General features: G+C 41.7%; 1 protein-coding gene across 1 annotated transcript in view; it reads left to right on the top strand.

The window, feature by feature from the left end:
* Positions 1-22,813, top strand: part of AR (androgen receptor) — a 204,294-nt gene extending 181,481 nt beyond the window's left edge. Inside the window, exons 4-8 of the mRNA XM_028523173.2 lie at positions 3,213-3,500; positions 10,361-10,505; positions 14,353-14,483; positions 15,299-15,456; positions 16,118-22,813. Coding sequence (XP_028378974.1) covers positions 3,213-3,500; positions 10,361-10,505; positions 14,353-14,483; positions 15,299-15,456; positions 16,118-16,273 — 878 coding nt within the window. The 3' untranslated portion in view covers positions 16,274-22,813. The remainder of the gene's footprint in view (positions 1-3,212; positions 3,501-10,360; positions 10,506-14,352; positions 14,484-15,298; positions 15,457-16,117) is intronic.
* Positions 22,814-23,043: the final 230 nt, after the last annotated feature.

Below are 23,043 nucleotides of genomic sequence, written 5' to 3'. Positions count from 1 at the left end.
CTGTCGCGAGGGGTAGGAGTTCCTTCTTTCATTCTGCCATATAGTTTTTATTTTCTTTCTTTTTAAAGATTTTATTTATCTATTTTAGACAGAGGGGAAGGGAGGGAAAAAGATAGGGAGGGAAACATCAATGTGTGGTTGCCTCTCACATGCCCCCTACTGGGGACATGACCTGGCCTGCAACTCAGGCTTGTGCCCTGACTGGGAATCGAACCATCAACCCTGTGGTTTGCAGGTGAGCTCTCAATCCACTGAATGACACCAGCCAGGGCTGTACCATAGTTTTTTGATCCACTCATTTACGGATGGGCACTTAGGTTGCTTCCAACACTTGGCTGTTGTAAATTGTGCTGCTATGAACATAGTGGGGCATAGGTCTTTTGAATTAGTGTTTCAGGATTCTTAGGGTATAATCCCAGCAGTGGAATTGCCAGGTCAAAAGGCAGTTCTGTTTTTAGTTTTCTGAGGAAATTCCATACTATTTTCCACAGTGGCTGCATCAGTCTGAATTCCCACCAACAAAGTAGTAGGGTTCCCTTTTCTGCACAGCCTCACCAGCACTTGTTGTTTGTTGATTTGTTTACATTGGCCATTATGACCAGTGTGAAGTGCTATGTCACTGTGGTTTTAATTTCCATCTCTGTGATGGCTAGTGATGCTGAGCATCCTTTCATATGTCTCTGGGCTCTGTTTGTATTTCTTAATCCCCTCACCTCTTCACCCATTCCCCCATACCTAACTCCCATCTGGAAATCATCAAAATGTTCTCCATATCCATGATTCTGTGTCTGTTCTTCTTGTTTGCTTAGTTTGATTTTTTTTAGATTCAATTGTTGATAGATATGTATTTTTGGCCATTTTATTATTCATAGTTTTGATCTTCTTCTTCTTCCTCCTCTCCCTCCTCCTCCTCTTCTTCTTCTTCTTAAATAAGTCCCTTTAACATTTCATATAATAATGATTTAGTGATGATAAATTTCTTTAGTTTTTTCTTGTCTGGGAGGCTATTTATCTGCCATTTGATACTACATGATAGCTTTGCTGGGTAGAGCAATCTTGGCTGTAGTTCCCTGCTTTTCACGACTTTGAATATTTCTTGCCAATCCCTTCTAGTCTGCTAAATTTCCTTGCAGAAATCGACTAATGCAAACTCCCCTGTAGGTAACTCTCTGCTTTTCTCTTGCTGCTTTTAAGGTTCTCTCTTTATCTTTAACTTGGCATTTTAATTTTGATGTGCCTTGGAGTAGGACTCTTTGCATCCATCTTGTTTGGTACTCTCTTGCTTTCTGGACTTGCATGTCTATTTCATTCACCAAGTTAGGGAAGTTTTCTTTTATTACTTTTTCAAATAGATTTCCAATTTCTTGCTCTCTCTCTCTTCTCCTTCTGGCACCCCTATAATGTGAATATTGAACCTCTTGACATTGTCCCAGAGGCTGCTTAATTTTCTCGTTTTTTGGACTCTTTTTTCTTTTTGTTGTTCTGATTGGTTGTGTTTTGCTTCCTCATGTTTCAGATCATTGATTTGATTCTCAGCTTCACTCTACTGTCGTTTCCCTGTAAATTGTTCTTTATCTCAATTAGTGTTTCCTTCATTTCTGACTGGATCTTTTTTATGCTTCTGAGGTCCTCACTAATATCCTTGAGGATCCTTATAACCAGTGTTTTGAACTCTACATCTGATAGATTGCTTATCTCCATTTTGTTTAGCTCTTTTTCTGGAATTTTGATCCATTCTTTCATTTGGACCATGTTTCTTTGTCTCCTCATTTTGGCAGCCTCCCTGTGTTTATTTCTATGTATTAGGAGAGCTGCTTTGACTCTGTGTCTTGGTAGTGTGGCCTAATGCAGTAGGTGTCCTATAGGGTCCAGCAGTACAGCCTCCCCTGCCACCCAAGCTAGGTATTCAAGGTGCACCCTTCATGTGAGCTGAGTACACCCTCCTCTTGTAGTTGAGTCTTGCTTACTGTTGGCAGATCAATAGAAGGGATTTACCCAGGCCAGTCAGCTGCAAGGATTGGCTGTAACCACTGACCACCAACCTCTACCCTCTGTGGAGGATCAGCTATGCAGGAGCAGGGTTTTGGTGCTCTGACATGGTCTGTAGCTGTGCATTGGGTGTGCTGGCACTGGGATTTCCTGGGTTGTGCAGGCCAAGGTCAGCCCCCACCTGCATGTTGCTCTGGGTCACCCTGCCTGAGATATACAGCAATTTGAGATGGCTGCTACTTGTGCTGGGCTTGGAGATTCCCAGATGTAGCCAAGCTGTGAATCTAGGCTGGCTGCTTCAAGTGCTGGGCCTGGGGCTTACTGAGGCCAGCTGTTGCTTTTTTGAGAGGATTTAGGCAGTTGTAAAGCAGGAGTCAAGACCAGCCATATGGAAAAGCAGCTTGGGTGGGACTGTAAATTGGGTGGGGTGAAGTCTCTGGGGTTCTCCATGGTGAAGCCCAAGCTTCTTAACATGTTATACATGCTCTTTAAAAATCAGGTCTCATCTTTGTTTTCAACCTCCTAAATGGCCATTGTCTCTCCACACATGCAATATATACTCCAGCCACACTGGTCTCTATTTCCCCCAAACACTCCTTGGTGCTTTTGTTTATGTTTTTTCCACTCTTCTCTGCCTGGTGAAACTCTCACTATTTTTCAAGGTACAGGTCAAATGTTATCATAAAGCCTTTCTTGACCCCTCCTCTACAGATAGATTATTGTCTTTTTGTTAATACCTTTGTTGTAACATTTACTGGTTTGACATTTTAACTGCTTATGGATAGTAATTTCTCCTATACCAAACAGGGTTAGGTCCTATGTCCTTTTTGTCGCCCAGAAGAAAAGGCTTAACTTTGAATGTCTGTTGAATTTAATGAATGAATTGTAACTATATTAGTAAATTATTTACTTGAAGGTTCAAGGTATGAATACTGAAGACTGCATTGATTCAGAGCCTAATCCAAGGATATACTAGGTCTGTCTGGCAAGGGGACTGGGTAGAAAGCAAGACATGAAATTTGAGTTTAGTAGGGATTTGGGATGATGGATCATTCATTCAACCAGGGTAAAACTGACCATTCATCCTTAAGGAGTTTAGAATCTCTGGCCAGAGATAATGAACATCCTTATTTTCTTACTTCAGATAGGTTTTCTAACAGGGTAACTGTACTGTGTGTTTTGGCCACTGATAATAAATCCAAGATTCCATTTCTTCCCAATAGCTCGGAAACTGAAGAAACTTGGTAATCTGAAACTACAGGAGGAAGGGGAAGTTTCCAGCGCCAACAGCCCCACTGAGGAGCCAACCCAGAAGCTGGCAGTGTCACATATTGAAGGCTATGAGTGTCAGCCTATCTTTCTGAATGTCCTGGAAGCCATTGAACCAGGCGTGGTGTGTGCTGGACATGACAACAACCAGCCCGACTCCTTCGCAGCCTTGCTGTCTAGCCTCAATGAACTAGGTGAAAGACAGCTTGTACATGTGGTAAAGTGGGCCAAGGCCTTGCCTGGTAAGGAAAACAAAGTGAGGGTGTGGGATAAGGGCAATAATATTCAGTGAATGTCCCTATGAGCCAGGCAGATAACCATGTCCAGTCCTTCCCTGCTAATTAACTCATGCAATTCTCACCATTACTCTATGGGAGTAGAGAATGTTATAATCCCCACTCTAAAAATAAGGAAACTCAGAAATCAGTGAGTAGAGCAGCATTATACAGTGTCCCATATACCTCATATCAGCACACAGCGATCATGTTTAATCCACAGACATAGCGTGAAAATTTTCCCATAATCACAGATCATAGAGACATAACCTTTATATGCCTTAAGATGCTCTTCTCCATATGCACACATATGCTCACTCCAAAGATAATTTTGAGCCTGACTGATATTCTGTCTTCAATATTACCTTTAGGAGCCATATCATGAGAATATTTATGAGATGGTATGTAGAAAGAACATGTGGTTGGGAATCAGAACACTTGGGTTCTAGTCTTAGTTCTGCTTGTAAATCATTGTGTGGCCTTTCTCATTCTGGGTCTCAGTTTCTCCATCTGGATCATGTGTGAAGGGTGGTCTGGACTAAATTGATGTTTTTCAAACTGTGCTATAAGGAACTTTAGTGCTCTTTTAAAAACTTTAGGAATCATAGAAGGAGGAAATATTCAATGAATTCCATGGTAATCAAAGAAATACAAAATTTTTGTCTAACTTCCACTTGGATACTTCCAGTGATGGGGAACTCACTTTCTTCCTTGGCCATCTGTTATTGGAACAGGACTGACTATTAAAATATTAGAGCTCAACGATCCTCTGTGCAAGTATTCACAGACTTTTCTTTAGTAACCAAACCTTTTATTTCTCAAAACATCATGCACAGATGCAAGTGGAGCTGTTGATTTAAAACTAATGACTCTTCCTCACTACACCCAAAGAAGCCTTGAGTTACTTTTGCAGAATCTGAAGACTCCAAGGATTACAGTTTGGAAAACAGTGAAACATAAGCTCTGCAAGAGTTCTCTTAATCCTAAAATTCTGATTCAAAGATTTCTTTTGAAACATCAACAACCAATCCAATCCTTTCCTTATGGAATGAAAGATCAACATGCCTCCTAATAATAATTGCCATTCAGGTGGAAATTTATAGAAAACAGAGCACTTTCATGTGTATTACCTAATTTGACCCTCATAAAAATCCCATAAAGTAGGGATTCTCCCTCCACTACCCATTTTATAGATAAAAGACACTGAAGCCCTGAGAAGTGATATGCTTGGCCTACAAGTACACACCAGGGCCAGAACTTGAGCCCAGGTCCACATCCTAATTCCAAATCCCTTCCTCATCCAACTCCATCCATAGTCCATTTAGTGCTCCTGTATTTTTGTAACACTAGGCTTCACAGTGAGAGGCCAAAGTCTTACCCAAGACCACCTGGATCATAATATAGACTAACTGCATCTGAAGACATTGCATGTTAGTCACCAAATCCCTGTTTTGTCTTTGTAACTCACAAGGCCCAGTCACAGCCACCAGACCATCCCCGACACCTTCCCAGCTTGAGAAGCTGAGTTTGACTAGCCAATAAGATCACTGGGAAGAAGGTTCAAGGATGCTGGCTGTGTATGTACTGTGCCAAAACAGAGTGTTCACACAAGGAGGAAAAAATACAAAAAATAAAAACTGTGGTACATTTACACAATGGAATGCTATGCAGCAGAAAGAAGTCCTACCCTTCATGACAGCATGGAGGGAACTAGAGAATATTATCCTATGTGAAATAAGCCAGGTGGCGAAAGATAAATACCATATCATCTCACATGAGTGTAATCTAATGAACAAAGCAAACAAAAGAGCAAAATAGAACCAGAGTCATGGAAATAAAGACCAAACTGACAGGGACCAGAGGGGATGGGGGAGAAAAAATGGGGAAAAGAAGGGAAAGGGTCAAGGAAAATGTATAAAGGACTCATGGTAATGGGCAATGGTGGGATTGACTGTGAGAGTGGAGGGTGGGCAGGGCAGGGGAGAGCAATGGGAGAAAAATGGGGATAACTGTGAAAGAATAACAATTTTAAAAAGAGAAAACTGTTTTAATTCCCACTTACTTAGCTGGTTGTCATTTGTGTAACAGAGATTCAGTTCAATCTTTCCAAGCAGTTGCCAAACACCTAAATTATCCCACTTTATCAGATACAGAACCTTGTCCTATGTATGATTCCACTTAATCCTCATAGCAATTCTATGAATCATAGGGACTTATTTCCATTTCAAATGACTAGGCTCAGAGAGTTTAACTAAGTTGTTCAATTTGGTTATTTAAGAAATGGAGCCAAAACTTAGGCTCAGAGCCTCTGATTTCTAATTTGGTGGACTTAAAAATAATGTAGTACAAATCATTTTGGCAGAATTTATATGACTAGGAGTCACTCATTTTCCATAGCCCAACCCCTAGGATAGGAAGTCCTCTCCAACATTAACAAATCTGCAAGACTGTATCAGTTCACCATCTAATTTATCTAATGAAATATGTGACCCTAAGTCGTTTAAAAGAATAGCTTCAAAAAGACCAGTTACCAGTTCATAAGACCTGTTATTTATGTTATCAATAATCACCTAGTAGTTCAAGTTATTTGCTCACTCAACAGATTGAGCTCTTGTCCTATACTAGGCACTATACTGGGCACCTACTCAGATAAATTTTGTTGTAAGCTTTCTGTGACAGTGGTGATATATGTAATTGCGTGGTAGAGTACCTAGTGCATTAACAAATGATGACTATTGATTGAGGGTAGGTGAGTAGATAATGTGTATTCACTATATTTATAATCAGGTGTATCTGGTTTCAAATATTAGCTATACACTAGTTGTTTGACTTTGATCAAATCACATGCCTACATGTGTTTCTGTCTCCTCATTTGTAGAGGTGGTAGAACAATCTCTACCTTGCAAATTGTTATGGACATAGAAATTATGTATAAAGAGTACCTAGCACAGTATCTGCAACAGTAGATGCTGTGTAAATGGTTGGTCATTACAGTGAGGCTTGAGTGCTAAGCCACTGCTTTCACTAAAGTCAATTTAAGCTGCTACCAGCCTTGCCTAGTAGCCCATTCATGGATCCCAAGGATGAATTGTCTTCCTTGAAGATGTTTGTTGTCCAGTTCACTACAGCAGCATAGATTTCCTAACTGGCCTTTCTTTGGTCATGTGCTCCCTAACAAGACACAAGACTACAGGTTTCCACTCCAGATTGCTAACAAATGATGTTCATTGGATTCTAGTGAGAAAACAGAGTCTCAAAGAAACTGCCTTTGCTTTCAAACCTGTTTTGTGTGTTTAGAAACCTGAAAGTGACTCTTCTTAATTTCTTCATAACAGCTTAACACAGTGCCAAATAGGTGTTGAGTGTGTGGGTGCAGAAGGAAATCTGTAGGCTGGAGCTACTATTTCCTCAAGTCATCCCTTGATAGCTACACTCTCTGAGCAGGCTACTTCAAAGGCTAGACGTTAGAAATCAAAGTTAGGTATTATAATCAGATCAGACCTATAGGAAAATTGGTCTACTCTTTTTGCTGATGTGTATACACTAGATGGCTTGAGTTTTAAGCTGCTGTAACTAAGGACCATTAATTAGTGTTACAGCCAAACTAAGCTCTCCATTTTTCTCCTCTTTGTTAGTTCTCTGGCATCTCAGGAAGGAAAAACAAAGCATCAGTATAGACAGTTTCCTTGATACTTATACAGTTTAATTCTCACCCCCCATGTACCCTCATATTCACACACTCACCAGCCAAGGCTTTACTTGTTTTCCATCACCTCCCACCCCAGAGGTTCAGGGTTTGAGTTCTCAAGGACCCTCCTCAGGAGATCCCTGGATGTTCCATGATTGGCCCCTGCATTTTTTTGTCCCACTGGGAAGAGTCAGTACCAGGCATTCTATCCTGGGGATTTGGTGAGGAAATACTCTGGAATCTGAGGCTTCAGCTAATCTGTCAGCATATCACTACAGGGAAGATTGAGGGTACAGGCTGAGGAGCTATGATTGCAGCCAAGGGTGGCGATATAAGGGATTCTAGAATTCCAGATGTCTGATAGGCTTGGAACCTAAAAGAAAAGAGAAATGGGGTGTGTGGGTGGGAAAGGACCAACCAAACAGAACAATGCATCTACACATTGTAGACTTTAAGCCAGAGTCTATAGCTAAGAAAAGCTCATGACCTCAGTAGCCCTTGAGCTATGTCTTTCAGCAGTAGAGTGGAATAAACACTAGATGAGAGAATTTGAACACCTCCATACTAGTACCAGTTCAGCTATATATAGAATATATAACCTTGGGTGAATCAGTTAACCTCTCTGGCCCTCAGGTTCTTTGTTACTAAAATAAGTGTCACATCACCTACTCTCTGGGGTTCCTGTGAGGGTCAGATGAGGTTATCAACAGGAAAGTTAGAAGCATTATCAAAATTCATGGAAGCATTCCTAATGAGATAGAGCAAGACAGATTTTCAGATAATCCTGGATCTGGGGGGAGAGAAGAGAAATGGGATGCTGGTAGGGGACAAGCTCTGAGATGATGGTTTAAGCATCCAACTGTCTAGAAACCTCCAGGAGAACATAACCATATGTATCCTACCTATGTGGTATTGTAGAGGTAGCATCTGGGAAACTGTTTTCTGAGTTTAAAGGAGGTAATTTGGATATCATCCCATTTTATAAAATGAAAAGAAATTGAGGGTCCTTAGTCCATTAATTAATATGTCTCACATACCTACTCAAATATATGAACTGTGCTATGTACCAGGGAATAAAAGATGAATAAGAGATGGTCTCTGTCTTCAAGAAGCTCCAACTCTTGTGGAGGAGACAGATGTATATATAGATAAATTCCAATATTGTGTAATGAGTACTATAATTAGGTGGGGCTACACAAGGTTCAGTTAAAAGGTAAAGAAAAATTATTAAATTTTCTGCTTAGATGAATTAGGAAAAGCTTCACAGAGGAGGTAGCCTTTCAGTGAATATTTGAATGCTGAGTAGGTGTTTATCAGATGGGAATCCTAGGGAAGGAAGAATATATTTCAGACAAAGGAAACTACCTGTACAGAGATACAGAGGCATGAGAAAGCATGTTGTGTTCAGAAAATTGGAAGTTTTTCAGAATATCTAGAACCTAGATTATGAGAAGACAAATGGCAAGAAATTAGTCTAAGGAGGCAGGTCGTGAAGATCCTGTTTGTGTATAATAATTACAGTAGGGCAGGGATGGCAGTAGAGTCAGAAACTATTAGGGCCAGAGTACTTGCTGAACAAAAAAAGAAAATGGAGAGAAAGTAGGAGGCAGAAAGAGGGTCAGAGAAAAGAGCCTGAAGATGGTGTGGAGAAGGCAGTGGCTGTCAAACACTTTCACCGTATGCTGATATGTAATAATACCCCATTCCCAGGGTAGTTAGAGAGTCAAAAAAAGATTATCACTAGAAAAGAGCTTTATAAAGTGAATAGTGTTGTTCGTGTAAGAGAAATTATTATTATACTGCATCTTCAGAAAGGCATAGAGATCATGAGCACAGGCTTTGGAGTCAGACTGCTTGGTTTTGGACCCTGGCCTGCCAGTTACTAACCTTATAATCTTACACAAGTTCCTTAACCTTTCTGTGACTCACTATTACTGGTTCACAGAATGAGGATAATAATAGTACTTGCTTTATTGGATTGTAGTGAAGTTTAAATGAGTTAATATAAGTAACATGCTTAGAAAGAGTGTGTTCATTGAAAGCAGTTAGTAAGTGTTACACTGTGGGGGGGAGCTCTGCCCACAGGGTCCCCCTGGCCACCACTGAGGAGAATAAGTCTACCAAGATGTGATCTGCTTGGGGGAGGAAAGGTGGCCAATCATTCAAAGGAGAAGGGCCAAGAGCCTTTTCCTCAATGGGCTTTTATTGGGTTCATTTTGCACAGGAATACAGGTAAAGCTCATTAATCATTATCAGGCAGTAAGGATCAAACAATAGATAACAAAGAACTCAGAGGGCCTATTTTGAGCCAGGGTCAGATAGCTAAAGAGCCATAAAACTTTGAGGAACAAACTTCTTGCTTGGACTCTTATCATTTAATTGAGCGCGTTCTAAACAAAGCAGGTTTCACAGGATTTTACATATTCTTTCTTAGGCCAGATCGCCTGGGGAACCCGCCCTTTCCAGCACAGGGCTGCACTGCCCTCTGTCATTGTTTCGAGCTTAAGTCAGGCACTGGAAGTAAGGCAGCCAAGAGATTAGGAGACTGATCACAGACAGAATGAGGACTCAGGCTATGTCAAAGCTGAGGGGCAAGGGTCCATCACCCCCTTTCTCCATAGCCCTCCAAGTCCTTCCCTGAGGCCCTCGACATGATCGTGCCTGTCTTAGGTTGTTCCCCCCTTGGGGAATCTTACCTGTCATTGGCTAATCGATCAAGCATTGCAGGGCAGGCAGGGTGAGGAAAAAGGAGCAGAAGCGGTGCCCCTGCCAGGGACATAAGCTTTGTCTCCTTAGTGGCTTATGGTCCAAAGGTCGCTCACTCAGCCATAGCCATGGCAGGGGCGTTGCAGCTTCTGAAACCAGGTGGGTCAGTTCCCAACATCACATTATTCTTTTCCAAGTGACAGTATCCTTTTTGCCTCCATCATTTTCCCATTTGAGCAACTCAGTAAAGTACAGAAGGCAAGGAATATTATTCCCACCATATAGTTTGTTTCCTCCCTCCTCCCCAGTACTGATGGCTCCTGGGGTTCTTCCTAGGTTTCCTGAGTGCCAGAGATTCTCAGGACAGCAGAGACCCAGACTTCACCCCACCCATCATTGCCCAGTCTAACCATTGTCTCTTCCTTATCTCCAGGCTTCCGCAACTTGCATGTGGATGACCAGATGGCAGTCATTCAGTACTCGTGGATGGGGCTTATGGTGTTTGCCATGGGCTGGCGGTCCTTTACCAATGTCAACTCTAGGATGCTCTACTTTGCCCCTGACCTTGTTTTCAATGAGTAAGTGCTGATAGGCCCAGAACTCACATAAACTCAGCTTCCTGCCCAGACCTGGTTGTTGGTAACGATGGTACTAACAGTGGTGGTTAGACCATTTAACCTATAGGTGAGGCAATAGAGGCCCCAGGCAGCCTGCACAATCTAAGGTGGCTTTGCCTGACCAGAAGGCTAACTGGTAAGAGATCAGAGGGTTCAGTACTGAGGCCATCCCTTTCCCACCCAAGACTCAACCCTGGTATTTTAGCTCTGTTTCTGGCCTGCTTTGTAACTTATCTCAAAACCTCATATCAAAGTCCTTCCCCTTCACTCTGAGCAACATAGGGGCACTCTAGTTGTGAGGGCTAAAGTTCCTTTGGTCCCTTTTGCTACACCAAGGGCTACTGCCACTCACCATTTGTTTTGCAACTCCTTTATGCTAGGACTATACTAGATACCTTCTAAATTTTTTCTCATTGAGTCCTCATGAAAACTTGATTTCCCCTTTTTATAAATAATATTTTAATGAATGAGAAAAATTAGGCTCAACAAAATAAAGTAGCTCACCCAAAGTCAGACAGCTAGCGCATGTTGGTGACAAATTTCAAAGTATGTCTGTGTAACTCCCAGTTCTTATACTGCTTCATGGTGGTTAGTAATGGGGAGGAGATGCTCCACCACTCTGACCATATGACTATGGCCCAGACACTTACCGTTTCTTGAAACCAGGTTTAATTAATGCTTGCTCTGCCACCAGTTCTATTTATCCTTCATGAATTTATCCAAGGGTTCAGATTTTGAAATTACACTTTTCTCAACTAAAATCCATTTTGTTATTTTTTACATCATTGTCTCTGGGCAGGACCTTTAACTTCTATGACCTTCCATTTCTTCATCTGTTAATAAAATAGAACTTTTTCAAATGGTTTGTTATGATGGCTAAAATGGGAGTTAATGAGTATGAAGTATCTGGGCCATAATGGACAATAAATTATTTTTTTAAAAAAAAGAAGTACCCTTCTGATGTTCTCTCTATTAGTGATACTCTCCTGTACTTCTTCTGTTTGGGATCCCTTGATGATATTGTGAATGGACCTAGTCAGGAAAATCTTCCTAAGGACCTTGAACTAGTATCACCACAGAGAATCCCTTTGGTCAGGGTAAGAATTAACCTTCCCTCCCCTCCAGCCCTCTGAGAAGAACCTTAAAATAAATTCTACAAGCCAGTAGTTCCTTCTAGTACAGCAGTACCATGTGGAAGAAAAAAAGGATCCCCAGTTACCCTCTTCCAACTCAGCTAGCCCTGATAGCCAGAAGCTAAGAATAACCATTGGGCTTTTGGCACGACCTGCTTTGTGGTTTCCAGATCTCCAAAGAGTTACCCATGATGCCATCTTCTGGGGCAGGCCTTAAGAAAACCCATTCTTCTTCATCTCTCACCCCCATCTTCCTGCTGCCCCCCAGTGGTCGAATCAACTTCTTGGGTACCTGCAACACCCCCTCCCCATTCAATGCCCTAAGACCTTTGCAAAATGATAATTGGGTAATTTCTAAATCCTTCTTAGCTTTCCAGCCCACTCTCATGTAGTACCACAAGATTACCCACAGGGTCCTAGACCCACCAACCCCCAGAGCTTCTGAAACAATAGGTGCTCCCTTCCTCTGCAGGAACCCACTATGTTAGAGCTCTTTGCATTCTTACAAACATCTAATATTTCTCAACAGGGATGCTGTTGACATTTTCAGAAAAATTGTTTTTCATTGCATAGGAAATGCCCACATATTGGAATATGTTTAACATTCCTGGCACCTGCCCACTTAATACCAAATAAAATTTCAGTCGCTGTGACAGCCTAAACTGCCTTGGCACATTTTTTAGCACCCCCTAGAGAGGCAGTACTTCTCCAGTTGAGAGTCACTAATTGTTGTTAGCCTCCTTAAGGTACTACTAATGGAGAGAGTGAGGCCCAAAAAGAGAGACAAGGACTCTGAGCCAACCCATTTGCTGATCTCTCTGTCACTAAATCCTGTCATCAGCTGTGCATTCTTCCTTCTTCCTGCCCTCTTTGTGGGAAACATACATGAGAGTAGCAAGCTTGAACTGTAACTGTATGACCTTGGATAAAATTTTTAACTTTCTTGAATCTCAACCTTCTCACCTTTGAATGATGAGTAGTATGATAATGACACCTTCCTACATGTCATTTACTGAGCACTTACTAAGTGCTCTCCAATTTTCATCTCCCCTGTTATCTACTCTCCTTTATTCCCACCAACTCATGTTCTTCTGAATTTCATTCCTGCACCCTTATTTTCTACCTTGCAGTCTCTAATCCCTTTCCTTCCTTGTAAATCTCTCTTCATTCTTTTTGTCCTTTCTTGTTGCTTTCTCCTCTGAATTTCCTCTGTTGCCTTTCTCTCTTTTCTCCCTATCTTTCCCTAATTTCTCTGTCCCTGGGGCCTGCAGCAGTGTTACAGTAGTTCTCCATGTCAGGAACATGATTTCAATGCTAGGTAAAAAGACTGCACTGTTGTCATCAATAGAGGCTTGGAAGTACGATAGAGTCCAGAACAGGCCCGGGCCCCAGGGTCAGCATATGTTATTCAACAACTCTCTAGGATGAAACAGCTTGGAGCAACACTGTTCTGGTCTAATGACTTGTGATACTATCTAAATACTTCCTCTTTCCAGTTGAGCTCCAGTATGAATTGAATTTTTCTACACCATCTGCACCCTTCCCTCTTTCTTCAGGCCAGCCAAGATCTCTCTGAGATAGAGCATTGAGCTTCTATTCAGCCAGTGTCAGGGCTGCTCAGGCTATGGACTATGCTAGTGGTTTGGGAACCAAAATGTTAAACCATTGCCTTCAGGCCCAGTCTGAGACGTTTTTGTTTCAAATTCCCTTTTCTTTCTCCATAAGATGTAATCTCTCTCTCTCTCTCTCTCTCTCTCTCTCTCTCACACACACACACACACACACACATGCACACACAATTTGTGAAATGCTGAAAACCAGGAAGGCCTACTAGCAGGAGAATATTGTATCTTCTCTTACAGACTTGCTATAGTAGCATGGGACAGAAAGTTGGCTCCCCCTGAGAATCTGTCCAAGGCTTGGCCACTTTCTTATATAATTTATAAGTGATAATGTAGTGATCTGTTCACAATGAAAGCAGCTCACATTGTAACTCCCAAACTGTAGTAAGAAACAGCCAATACATGAAGGAGTAGGCTGCCCCACAGCAAGGGACATTTAGATTGAACATTCAGAAATACTTCCTGGATGATTTTATAAGCATTGTAACTCATTTGGAAGAGACAATGGGAATCTCCTTCTTTAGAACTGTTTAAAGAAATATTTAAATTTCTACTATGAGAAATGGCATTCAAGCCAGGAGGCAAGGAAATTGACAGGATGAACTACTGTAGTCACTTGGGAATCCTGGTGTCCATAAATTAAGAGTTGATTTCTAAAGCCTATCTCCTAGAAATCCTCCAATTTGGGATGCCTGGGAGGCAGGTTCTGGTTCTGGCTGTAGCTGGGATATTAGAAATGTAGTCCAGGAGACCATGTGCCAGGCCCATTATGTTCATTTGGTTAGACTTTCCTGTCCTTGTCACAGGAAACAGGAGGGGCACGGAGACCTGGAAATTCCATGTGCTAACCCATATCCTGGCCAGGGAAGATGAGTAGTTATCAGGATGTCAACATTTGGGAGGTGGGGAACATTTTTCTTGTCACTGAATTATCAGAAGACAAACACTAAGCTCTTCTTGGAGAACTTGGGGAAGAGAGAGCAACCAGAGATCCCTGGGCTTGTTGTAAGCCTTCCCTCATTTCTCTCCTTCCTCTGTGTGTCTGTTTCTCAGGTACCGCATGCACAAGTCCCGGATGTACAGCCAGTGTGTCCGAATGAGGCACCTCTCTCAAGAATTTGGATGGCTCCAAATCACCCCCCAGGAATTCCTATGCATGAAGGCACTGCTCCTCTTCAGCATTAGTAAGTGCCTAGAGGGTTAGGGAATGCCCCTGGGGGCTTAGGAACTCAGAGAAGAGCTGCTTTTTTTCATTAAAGGGTTATCAGCTCTTGAACATTGCCCTTCTTCATTCACTCTTCCTGCTCCCCTCTCCCTTAGCATCATTTTTCCTAACAAGGATACATTTCTTAGCTACAGACCAATTTCACTGCTAAAATTCATCCTCCATTAGATTTCCATCTACCCCGAGGCTCCCTTTGGGACAAAGCTTTTTTGGCTGATTGCAGCAGACCTCCAAATTTTTCCACACCTTTTATCATAGGAATAGATGAGGACTACATTCTATTTTTTGTAGGGCAGAAAGGATTACCTCCTAAAGGAACTTCCTGTTCTGCCAATAAGAGAAGGTATATGTAAGTAACTCAAACAGGGTTTATTTAGCAGCCAAGGGATGTTTTTAATGTGTCTTCTAAGTAGAGTGCTTTGTTAACCTCTGTGAGGCAAAACAAATCAAAATTTGATATTCAAAGTTATGTGTGTTAATTGTCTAAATCAGAACTGCATTGTGGATAACATAAAACCATAGGCCCTAAGAAATGTGTAGGTGAGAAGACCTGAAAAAGGAAAGGCTCAGTAAATTGTATTATTTGATACCCTTCAAGTTGAGTCCAGCCAGCCTTTTCCCTAAGACATTCAGACTTCAACTGCAGGAAACCAAGTAGATGATTCCCTCCCTCTGGGGGTGGGGGTCAAGTGTGTGGTCAGAAAACTTGGTGCTTTGTCTAATGCTCCTTGTGGGCATGCTTCCCCTCCCCATTCTGTCTTCATCCCACATCAGTTCCAGTGGATGGGCTGAAAAATCAAAAATTCTTTGATGAACTTCGAATGAACTACATCAAGGAACTTGATCGTATCATTGCATGCAAGAGAAAAAATCCCACATCCTGCTCAAGGCGCTTCTACCAGCTCACCAAGCTCCTGGATTCTGTGCAGCCTGTAAGCAAATGATGGAGGGTGCTTTGTCAGAGAGAGCTGCCTGATAGAGCCAAATGATTATATGTTCTTCTAGGGTCTGGCACCACCTGTTGGGAGGTGCTTCCATTACCCTCTGGCTGTGAGTGTGGTCCAGGAAGAAAATGCAATGGAGAAGAAAGGAACACAGGTCACAATGTCCCAGCTGGATGTTGTGAAAGAGGTGGAGGAGTTGAGAACAGAGCATTTGGGACTCAGGGAAAGGGCTTAGAGCAGATAAGTTCTCTAAGCAGACAAAACAGACCTGGGTGTTATCCTGCTCTTCCTTGAGTCATGTGTGTGAGTTCTTGTGTGTGAGCAGTTTTTGTTTGTGAGTGTGTGTGTGTGTGTGTGTGTATGTGAGAGAGAGAGAGAGAGAGAGATAACAAACAGGAGCTTGAGCCTTGGGGAAGAGGAATACTGAGTCGTGAGTCAGAGAGCTTACAGTGGTGTAAGTAATCCCTTGGGAGCCCTCAGTGATTCCTTGGAGACCATTTAGTACACATGTGTATGTGTGTGCACACACACACATGACCAGAGATAGGGAAAGAGGAACAAATCAAAGGTATGGGTAAGAGCCTGATTAAGCCAATTCCTTAACAACCCTATTTTCTTGTATCCTCAATCTCTTATTATCCCCCTACAGATTGCACGAGAGCTGCATCAGTTCACTTTTGACCTGCTAATCAAGTCTCACATGGTGAGCGTGGACTTCCCAGAAATGATGGCAGAGATCATCTCTGTGCAAGTGCCCAAGATCCTTTCTGGAAAAGTCAAGCCCATCTATTTCCACACACAGTGAAGCTTTGGAAGTCCCCATTTCCTCACCCAACCCCACTCCCCTTTTCAGATATTTTCTGCCTGTTATAACGCTGCACTACTTCTCTGCTGTGCCTTGGGGAATTTCCTCTATTGATGTATAGCCTGTTCCTGAGTTCTATTTGCTAGGCTTTTTTTTTTCCTCTTTTCCTTCTTTCTTTTTTCTCCCTCCCTATCTCACCCTCCCATGGCACTTTGAGACTCTGCTCCCTGCCATGGCTCTTATCTGTGTTTTGAATGGTGTTGTGTTTCTTTAAATCTGTGATGATCCTCATGTGGCCCAGTGTCAAGTTGTACTTGTTTATAGCAAGTGCTATACTTGCAAGTGCACACTGTGCTGTGTGCCAGCCACACAAACGTTTACTCATCTAACGCCATGGGAAGTTTAGAGAGCTAAGAGTATCTGGGAAAACAAAAACTAACACACACAAAAATAACAAAACCAAAAATCTTGCTAGGATATTATTCCTCATAAAAATATAAAAACAACCCCCCAAAAAATCTAACAGTGACTAGAGCAAGGTGAACATTACAAGACCATGGAGAGTCACTGCTTTTTTCCCAAACCCTCCCTCCAAGACTTTATTTTCTGCCAATAGCTATTGCCATTAGAGGACAGGATGACCCCAGAGTGGAGCTGGGGGGAGGGGAGAGACAGATTTAAGACAGTCAAAGAAGACAGCTAAGTCACCACTACTTGACTACAGTATTGGTCTCTGACATCTAAATTCAACTGCAGTACAATTCATTGTACTGAAAATGTCCTTCTTGTTTGAAACTTGTCTGCATGTGAATGCCTCCCCATCCCAATCTCTCTCTCCCTCTCCCTCTCCCTCTCTCTCTCTCTCTCTCCCCCTTTGCTTTTGCCCTCAAAGTAACTTTCAACAGCTTTTCTAAGAACTTTGAACAAATATTCTCTTTACCTAAAACTTGGCCACTTCCAGTGAAGAGTTAGATCAGTGAGAAAGAAGAAAGATCTTATCCTTTGGAAGGCCCCATTCAGATCCAGGTGTGCTTTCCCATTTATGGGCCAAGGAGGAACTTGGGGCTGCAGTCAGAGGAAAAGGAAGTAGTGGCTTGGCTCTTCTCCACTTAGGACACTGAAGAATTGATCTCTCTTTTTTACACCTTTGAAAGACCTGAATGCTTTCAACCTGACTCCACGTAGCTGCAAGGTCTCCGCACCACCCTCCCTTGAGTGTTTTGTGGGCCTGAACTTCACCAGCCACAGTGGTGAAGCCTGTGTACTTTTCTAGGCATGTTCACATAGACTCTCTGCTAAGAGCCTTCACCACCAAGAAGGCTAGCAAACAAGCAGACTTAACATTTATCCCTAGATGCAAATAGACTCAAAGACTTCCAATCAAATATCTCTTATCAACTATCAGATCTTCTCTGGAGCCCTTAGACAAACTGGAAAGAAGGTGTCAACAGGATTGGACAAGTTGGGCGACTTGCCCTTGTCCCCTAAAGATGGTACTTCCCCACCAAGTGGATAAATGCCCACCTTCTCCTTCAGAACAGCTAACATGGCTACCCAGATTAGGGTTAAAGAGAAAGTTCAACTACCAGGCTGGGAAGAATGAAGGCACTAGAACCAGAAACCCTGTAAGTGCTCTCCTTGCCACCCAGCATATCCACTTGCAGAAGTCATGGGAAGAAGAGAGAAGAAACCAAGAGGAAACTCACTACTAAATTAAAGTCTTCAGAGGCAAAGTTCAAAGCCAGATGGGTGCCATCTGGTGAGTTTACTCATCCTCCTCCTCTGCTGCTGATTCTGGGCTCTGACTTTGGCCATACTCACTCAGACTCTCCACCTATGTTGCTGCCTGTCAGCCAGAGGAAAGCTGAAACATTGACAGTATGGAACCATGGCCTCCTATGGAAAGTTCTGGTTGATGTGGCTCCAGTGGGCTGCCACCCACGAACTCAGGCTGTGTTCCTGGGACACTGGTTTCATATAGTCCTTTGGCACACCTCTGTTCTGTTGACTTTGTCCGCCAAACCTAAGTGCAGAGGGAATGTTCACCTACTTTTTCATCTTAGCTACTGCCTTCTAACTTAGCTCTTAAATTCAACAGCTAAACTCAAGAAATTAGGAGGCAGTCAACAAACTGCCCATTTCAGTTGGTTCACTTTACTTGTTGAGGAGATACTTTCTGAGTGATATGATACGATCTACATGGGTTTCCTCCCCTGATTTCTGTGTTGATATTAATAGCCAAAAGAACTTGCAAAACAGCTTCTTTAAATAACAAGGGAGAGGGGAACCTAAGATGGGTGATATACCAATCCCTGACTGCTGGATAAAAACTAAAGCTGACAGGTTCTCTTTCTGGCATAAGATAGACAAATTATGGTTTTCTTTGTTATGGCACCATTTGACTTATATAAGCTCACAGGATCACTTTTAGCTATTTTAAACAGAAAAAAAATACCACTTTTTTCAGTTAAACTAGGTTACATTTTAATAATTCCTTTACATCTGTTTTGAAATGATTTTAATCTTTTGTGGTACATGGATTTGATGATATCATTCTAATACTTCTCCTTATAAAGACTAGAGGCCATCCTATCCATTTCTCTCACTATCAAATTTTTCATCTTTAGAAATTTCTCAATTATGACTCTTGTCCTTATAAATACACACATACATATATATGTTTTTACTTGTGAAAGTGAAAAATCAGTGTAATTAAAAACAGCAACAACTGGATTACTCCAAATTTCCAAATGGCAAGACTAGGGAAAAACAGCCTAAGCAAGGCTTTAAGCCTACTGTTTTTGCACTGGGGATTCTATGAGAGGAAATATTTTAGCTTGGCTTTATTCTCCCACAGATGAAAGAAGGGTTTGTTTTTTTGTTTTGTTTTGTTTTGTTTTGTTTTTGGTCATTTATGTTCCAGGCAAGCTAAGTGACAGAAGTCTCATGTTGTATGTACTCTGCTCTACAAACAGAGTTGACATGGTTGGTATACTGTGCTCACCTGTGAAGGATTTGACACCCAGATCCACTCACCTGGTGAGCTGGAAAATGAAGATGACTCACCAGACATATCACAGTGGCTATCTCCAAAGAGATTTTCAGTGCTCACTGGGGATGGAGAGTGAGGAAGAGAGGAAAAAACAAGAACACTAGGGAAAACACCCTATCTGTGTGGACAACAGACAGCTGCCAGAGTCACAAACACTGTGGTCAAAGAAAAGATTTGTGTGGCAGTTTCAGCTCTTGTTCATTGGGCAGCTTGCCCAGGCCTGGCCTCCGAGCTGAAATGGGGATTGGATTCTTTTCCATAGCTTCTCTATGCCACAGACAGTGCTGTTGTTCTTGTAAAGCTTATTATTTTTTTAATGAGAAAGGGATTTTTTGAAGGATTCTGTCATATCTCTGAAAAAGAAAATCAGTAACATATTTTATATATGTTCACTGGCACTAAAAATGAAAAAAAAAACAGTTTAACTCTGTCTCTCTGTCCTTTGGATAGTTTCTGAGGGTTGAGAAATAGTGTGCTGATACTGGAGTCTCTCTCTGTCCACACTTTATTTCTAAATGCATATATATATATATATATATATATATATATATATATATATATAAGAATTCTATTTGTACTTTAAGAGAAAGTAGTTCCACCATCCACATGATACTGACATTACACAAATGACCTAACTTAGAGCTTCAAGTAGCTTCTGTTTGATTCATTAGGCATAGCACAGACCTGGCCTTGCCTTGTTTTCTCCCTTGATATTTGGCCGGGCACAAAAGCCCAAGCTACTCCCTTTACCCCTTCCTAAACTTGTGCCACAGTAGCACTTTATAAGATTCTCTCCAGACAACTCAGTAGCTATTCCTGCATGTTTCCTGCATGGCCCTGGGAAAGCAAGAGGTTGACTACTAATTATCCTGTGCCAGTCGTACAGATGAAAAGGCACTGGGCCAAAGGAGTGGCCTTCATGCTTGACCCCCTTTAGGGAGTCATGGGAATCAGAAATGCTAAAGCACAGGATCGAATCCCAAAGTTAAAGTCGAAATAAGCCATTTTGCATGTGCAATTTCTTGTTAAAGGAACTTTCTACCCCTGCTGCCTTTTATAGGCAGTTCTGTTCTCATCACTAATCTCTTTGAAAATCTTCGAAAGATGTTTAAAAAAAAGACAAAGAGATGAGAGCATCACATTATGTAACCAAAGATTACATTGTATCTGCTAAGATACAAAAATTTTTAAGGGCAGGGAGGGATTAAACATTAGTGCCTCTTTGGTAAGCTATCCAAAGACAGACTAAAGGACTTGGCTGGTGACTGACTTATAAGAGATCTGTGGGACTCCCCCTCCCCACAATATACATGTTTAGAAGAGAGAAAGAGAATTTTTTTTTTAAAAAAATAAGATTATGGGTCCTTCACTAAGTGATTTTATAAGCAGAACTAGCTTTCCTTTTCTCCAGTAGTTGTTGAACAGATTTTTAAAGCTCCATCATTGCATGGTTGGAAATGGAGCTGTCTTGGCCACTGTGTTTGCTAGTGCCCATGTTCGCTTATTTGAACACGTGAATACCTTGCTGAAAAAGGGAGCATTAAAAGACTAGATTTTGCATTCGAAAGACAGCAGGCAGAAATCTTCATTTCTGCCCACTTTGGAAGACACAAAAAGTTGACACAAAAAGTTCTCTGTGGTTTAAGGCAGACAGTTGAAATATATTGTAAATGAGTATTTGTATCCATGTTTCAAAATTGAATTATGTACATAGATATTATGTGTTCTGATAGCTTTACCTTTCTCTGCACCTTTATATTTCATTGCAGGTCACAAATGATACCATGTACTTGTGAGACAGGCTGCAGTTACATTTTGTAAGCTCTCAAAATGTAAAAGACACCTTGGTTGATCAGATAACTAACAGATCTCTGTCCCTATTGGGGCCTGACCCACAGGCCTTGTAAAGGAACAGGAGTGGAAGGAATGGTAGGGTACATGATGTATTGCACTTTACTAGCCTGAGACTAGTGAATGTTTAAAGGGTGGTGAAAACTTATTGGATCTGACTGGGATTTACTATAAGAAAAGCCCAGAGTTGAAGCCAAAGGCCCACCAAAATGATTAGCCAGTGGCCCCCTAATGGGACTTGAGCAGTTGGAAGACAGAAGGACATTCTTTGTTCTTCACCATCTTTGTGAGAAAAGGGCAGTTTACTGCACTTGGGAACCTGGAGCAAGTGCTCCATCTTTCCCATAATTTACTCACCTGCGATTGAGGTGCTCTTGCTACTGGGTGTCTATATGCTTTGATTATGGTTTGGGTATGTTCTGTAAAGATTTTGACAATGAAAATCTGTTTTTCTCTGTTAAAAAGTTGACAGTGGACTAGAAGTAATATTGCTGTAGGTACAGGTCTGTCTCTGCCCACAGGTAGGGGTGTTTTTCTTCAGTTCAGAGATTGACACTGGGGTCCGTTGCTCAGAGGCTCCCAACGCTTAACCATTTCTAGGTGAAAGCAGAAAAAATCCACATTATTCACCCCTCTTCAGACACTTCAGCTGAAGTAACAAAACATTTGAAATGTTCCCACACACCAAAGTGAATGGTAAGTATTTGAATTGAGCAGGTGGAGTCTTAAAAGGAAAAGACCCTTTGACTCAGCTTTAATTTATCCCCATTTGGTTTGGCCAGAAACTAAGTAGTATGTCTTGATTGGTTTCCAGCCCCCATTCTTATAGCAAGGGTGCAGTTCCATTCCTTATCCCACTTGTCTCTTAGCCTTTTATGTAATTAAATGAGAGGCTGTGGACTGAATGGCCCATGTGGCCTAAAATAGTTTCCACATGCACTACTTAAATGGCTGTGATATAGCTGCAGGTTACATTGGTGACCAAAGACCGGAATACACACAGACCCTACAGAAAAGAAAATTCTGGAATGTTGCTGCTTCTCAGGTGGTGCCCTCTCTCCCAGATGCTTCCTACTTTGGGACTGTGTTTCCTGCCCGGCAGAAAGGGCAAACCTGCAGTCTCTCTCAACCTTAGCCCTTGCTGCTAACTATCCAGCAGTGAGGTGCCTGTGGGGTTGTCCTATCTCACAAGCCATTCAGGTGCTGAGAGCAGTCACCATTGGGATGGCCCAAGCTAAAAAAAAAGAGTCCCTTCAGCACTCATTAACACCCTTCTGCTTTCTCCTAGACTGGAACATTGATTAGGGAGTGCCTCAGGCATGACATTCTTCCCCTGTCCTTGAGATTAATATGAGCAGCAGGAAGAAGCAGATTATGTAACCAGATGTAAGAATTAATTTTGATATTGAGAAAAAAATAAAAAGAGAGAAAAGGCATCATATACAGATTTTTCCAAGGAAACATTAATTTTGCTTGAAACTTGTTTCAATGGAGCTTCAGTTCTCACAGCAGCACTTGGCCTCCACTGGGCAGGAGGACCAGCCCCAAGCGTTAGTGTTCTGTTCTCTTTTTGTAATCGTGGAATCTTTTGTTGCTCTGAATATAATTAAAATGGCAGAAACTTGTTTGTTGGAATACATGTGTGACTCTGGTTTTGTCTCTGTCTCTGTTTTCAGAAATGTCATCTATTGTGTAAAATACTGGCTTGCTCGTCTGCCAGCTAAAACTTGGCTACAGCCCCTGTTGTGGCTACAGGCTCAAGTTATTGTTAACAAAAAGACTCTAGAAAAGCTGGTAATGTCCTCTTATCACTATCGTTAATTTGTTAAAACATAAAACAATCTAAAATTTCAGATGAACATCATCA

The sequence above is a fragment of the Phyllostomus discolor genome, chromosome X, assembly GCF_004126475.2.
Source record: "Phyllostomus discolor isolate MPI-MPIP mPhyDis1 chromosome X, mPhyDis1.pri.v3, whole genome shotgun sequence".
In the NCBI taxonomy this organism is placed as follows: Eukaryota; Metazoa; Chordata; class Mammalia; order Chiroptera; family Phyllostomidae; genus Phyllostomus; species Phyllostomus discolor.
Note: the sequence above shows the minus strand (reverse complement) of the source record. Positions and strands in the feature narration are given on the sequence as shown.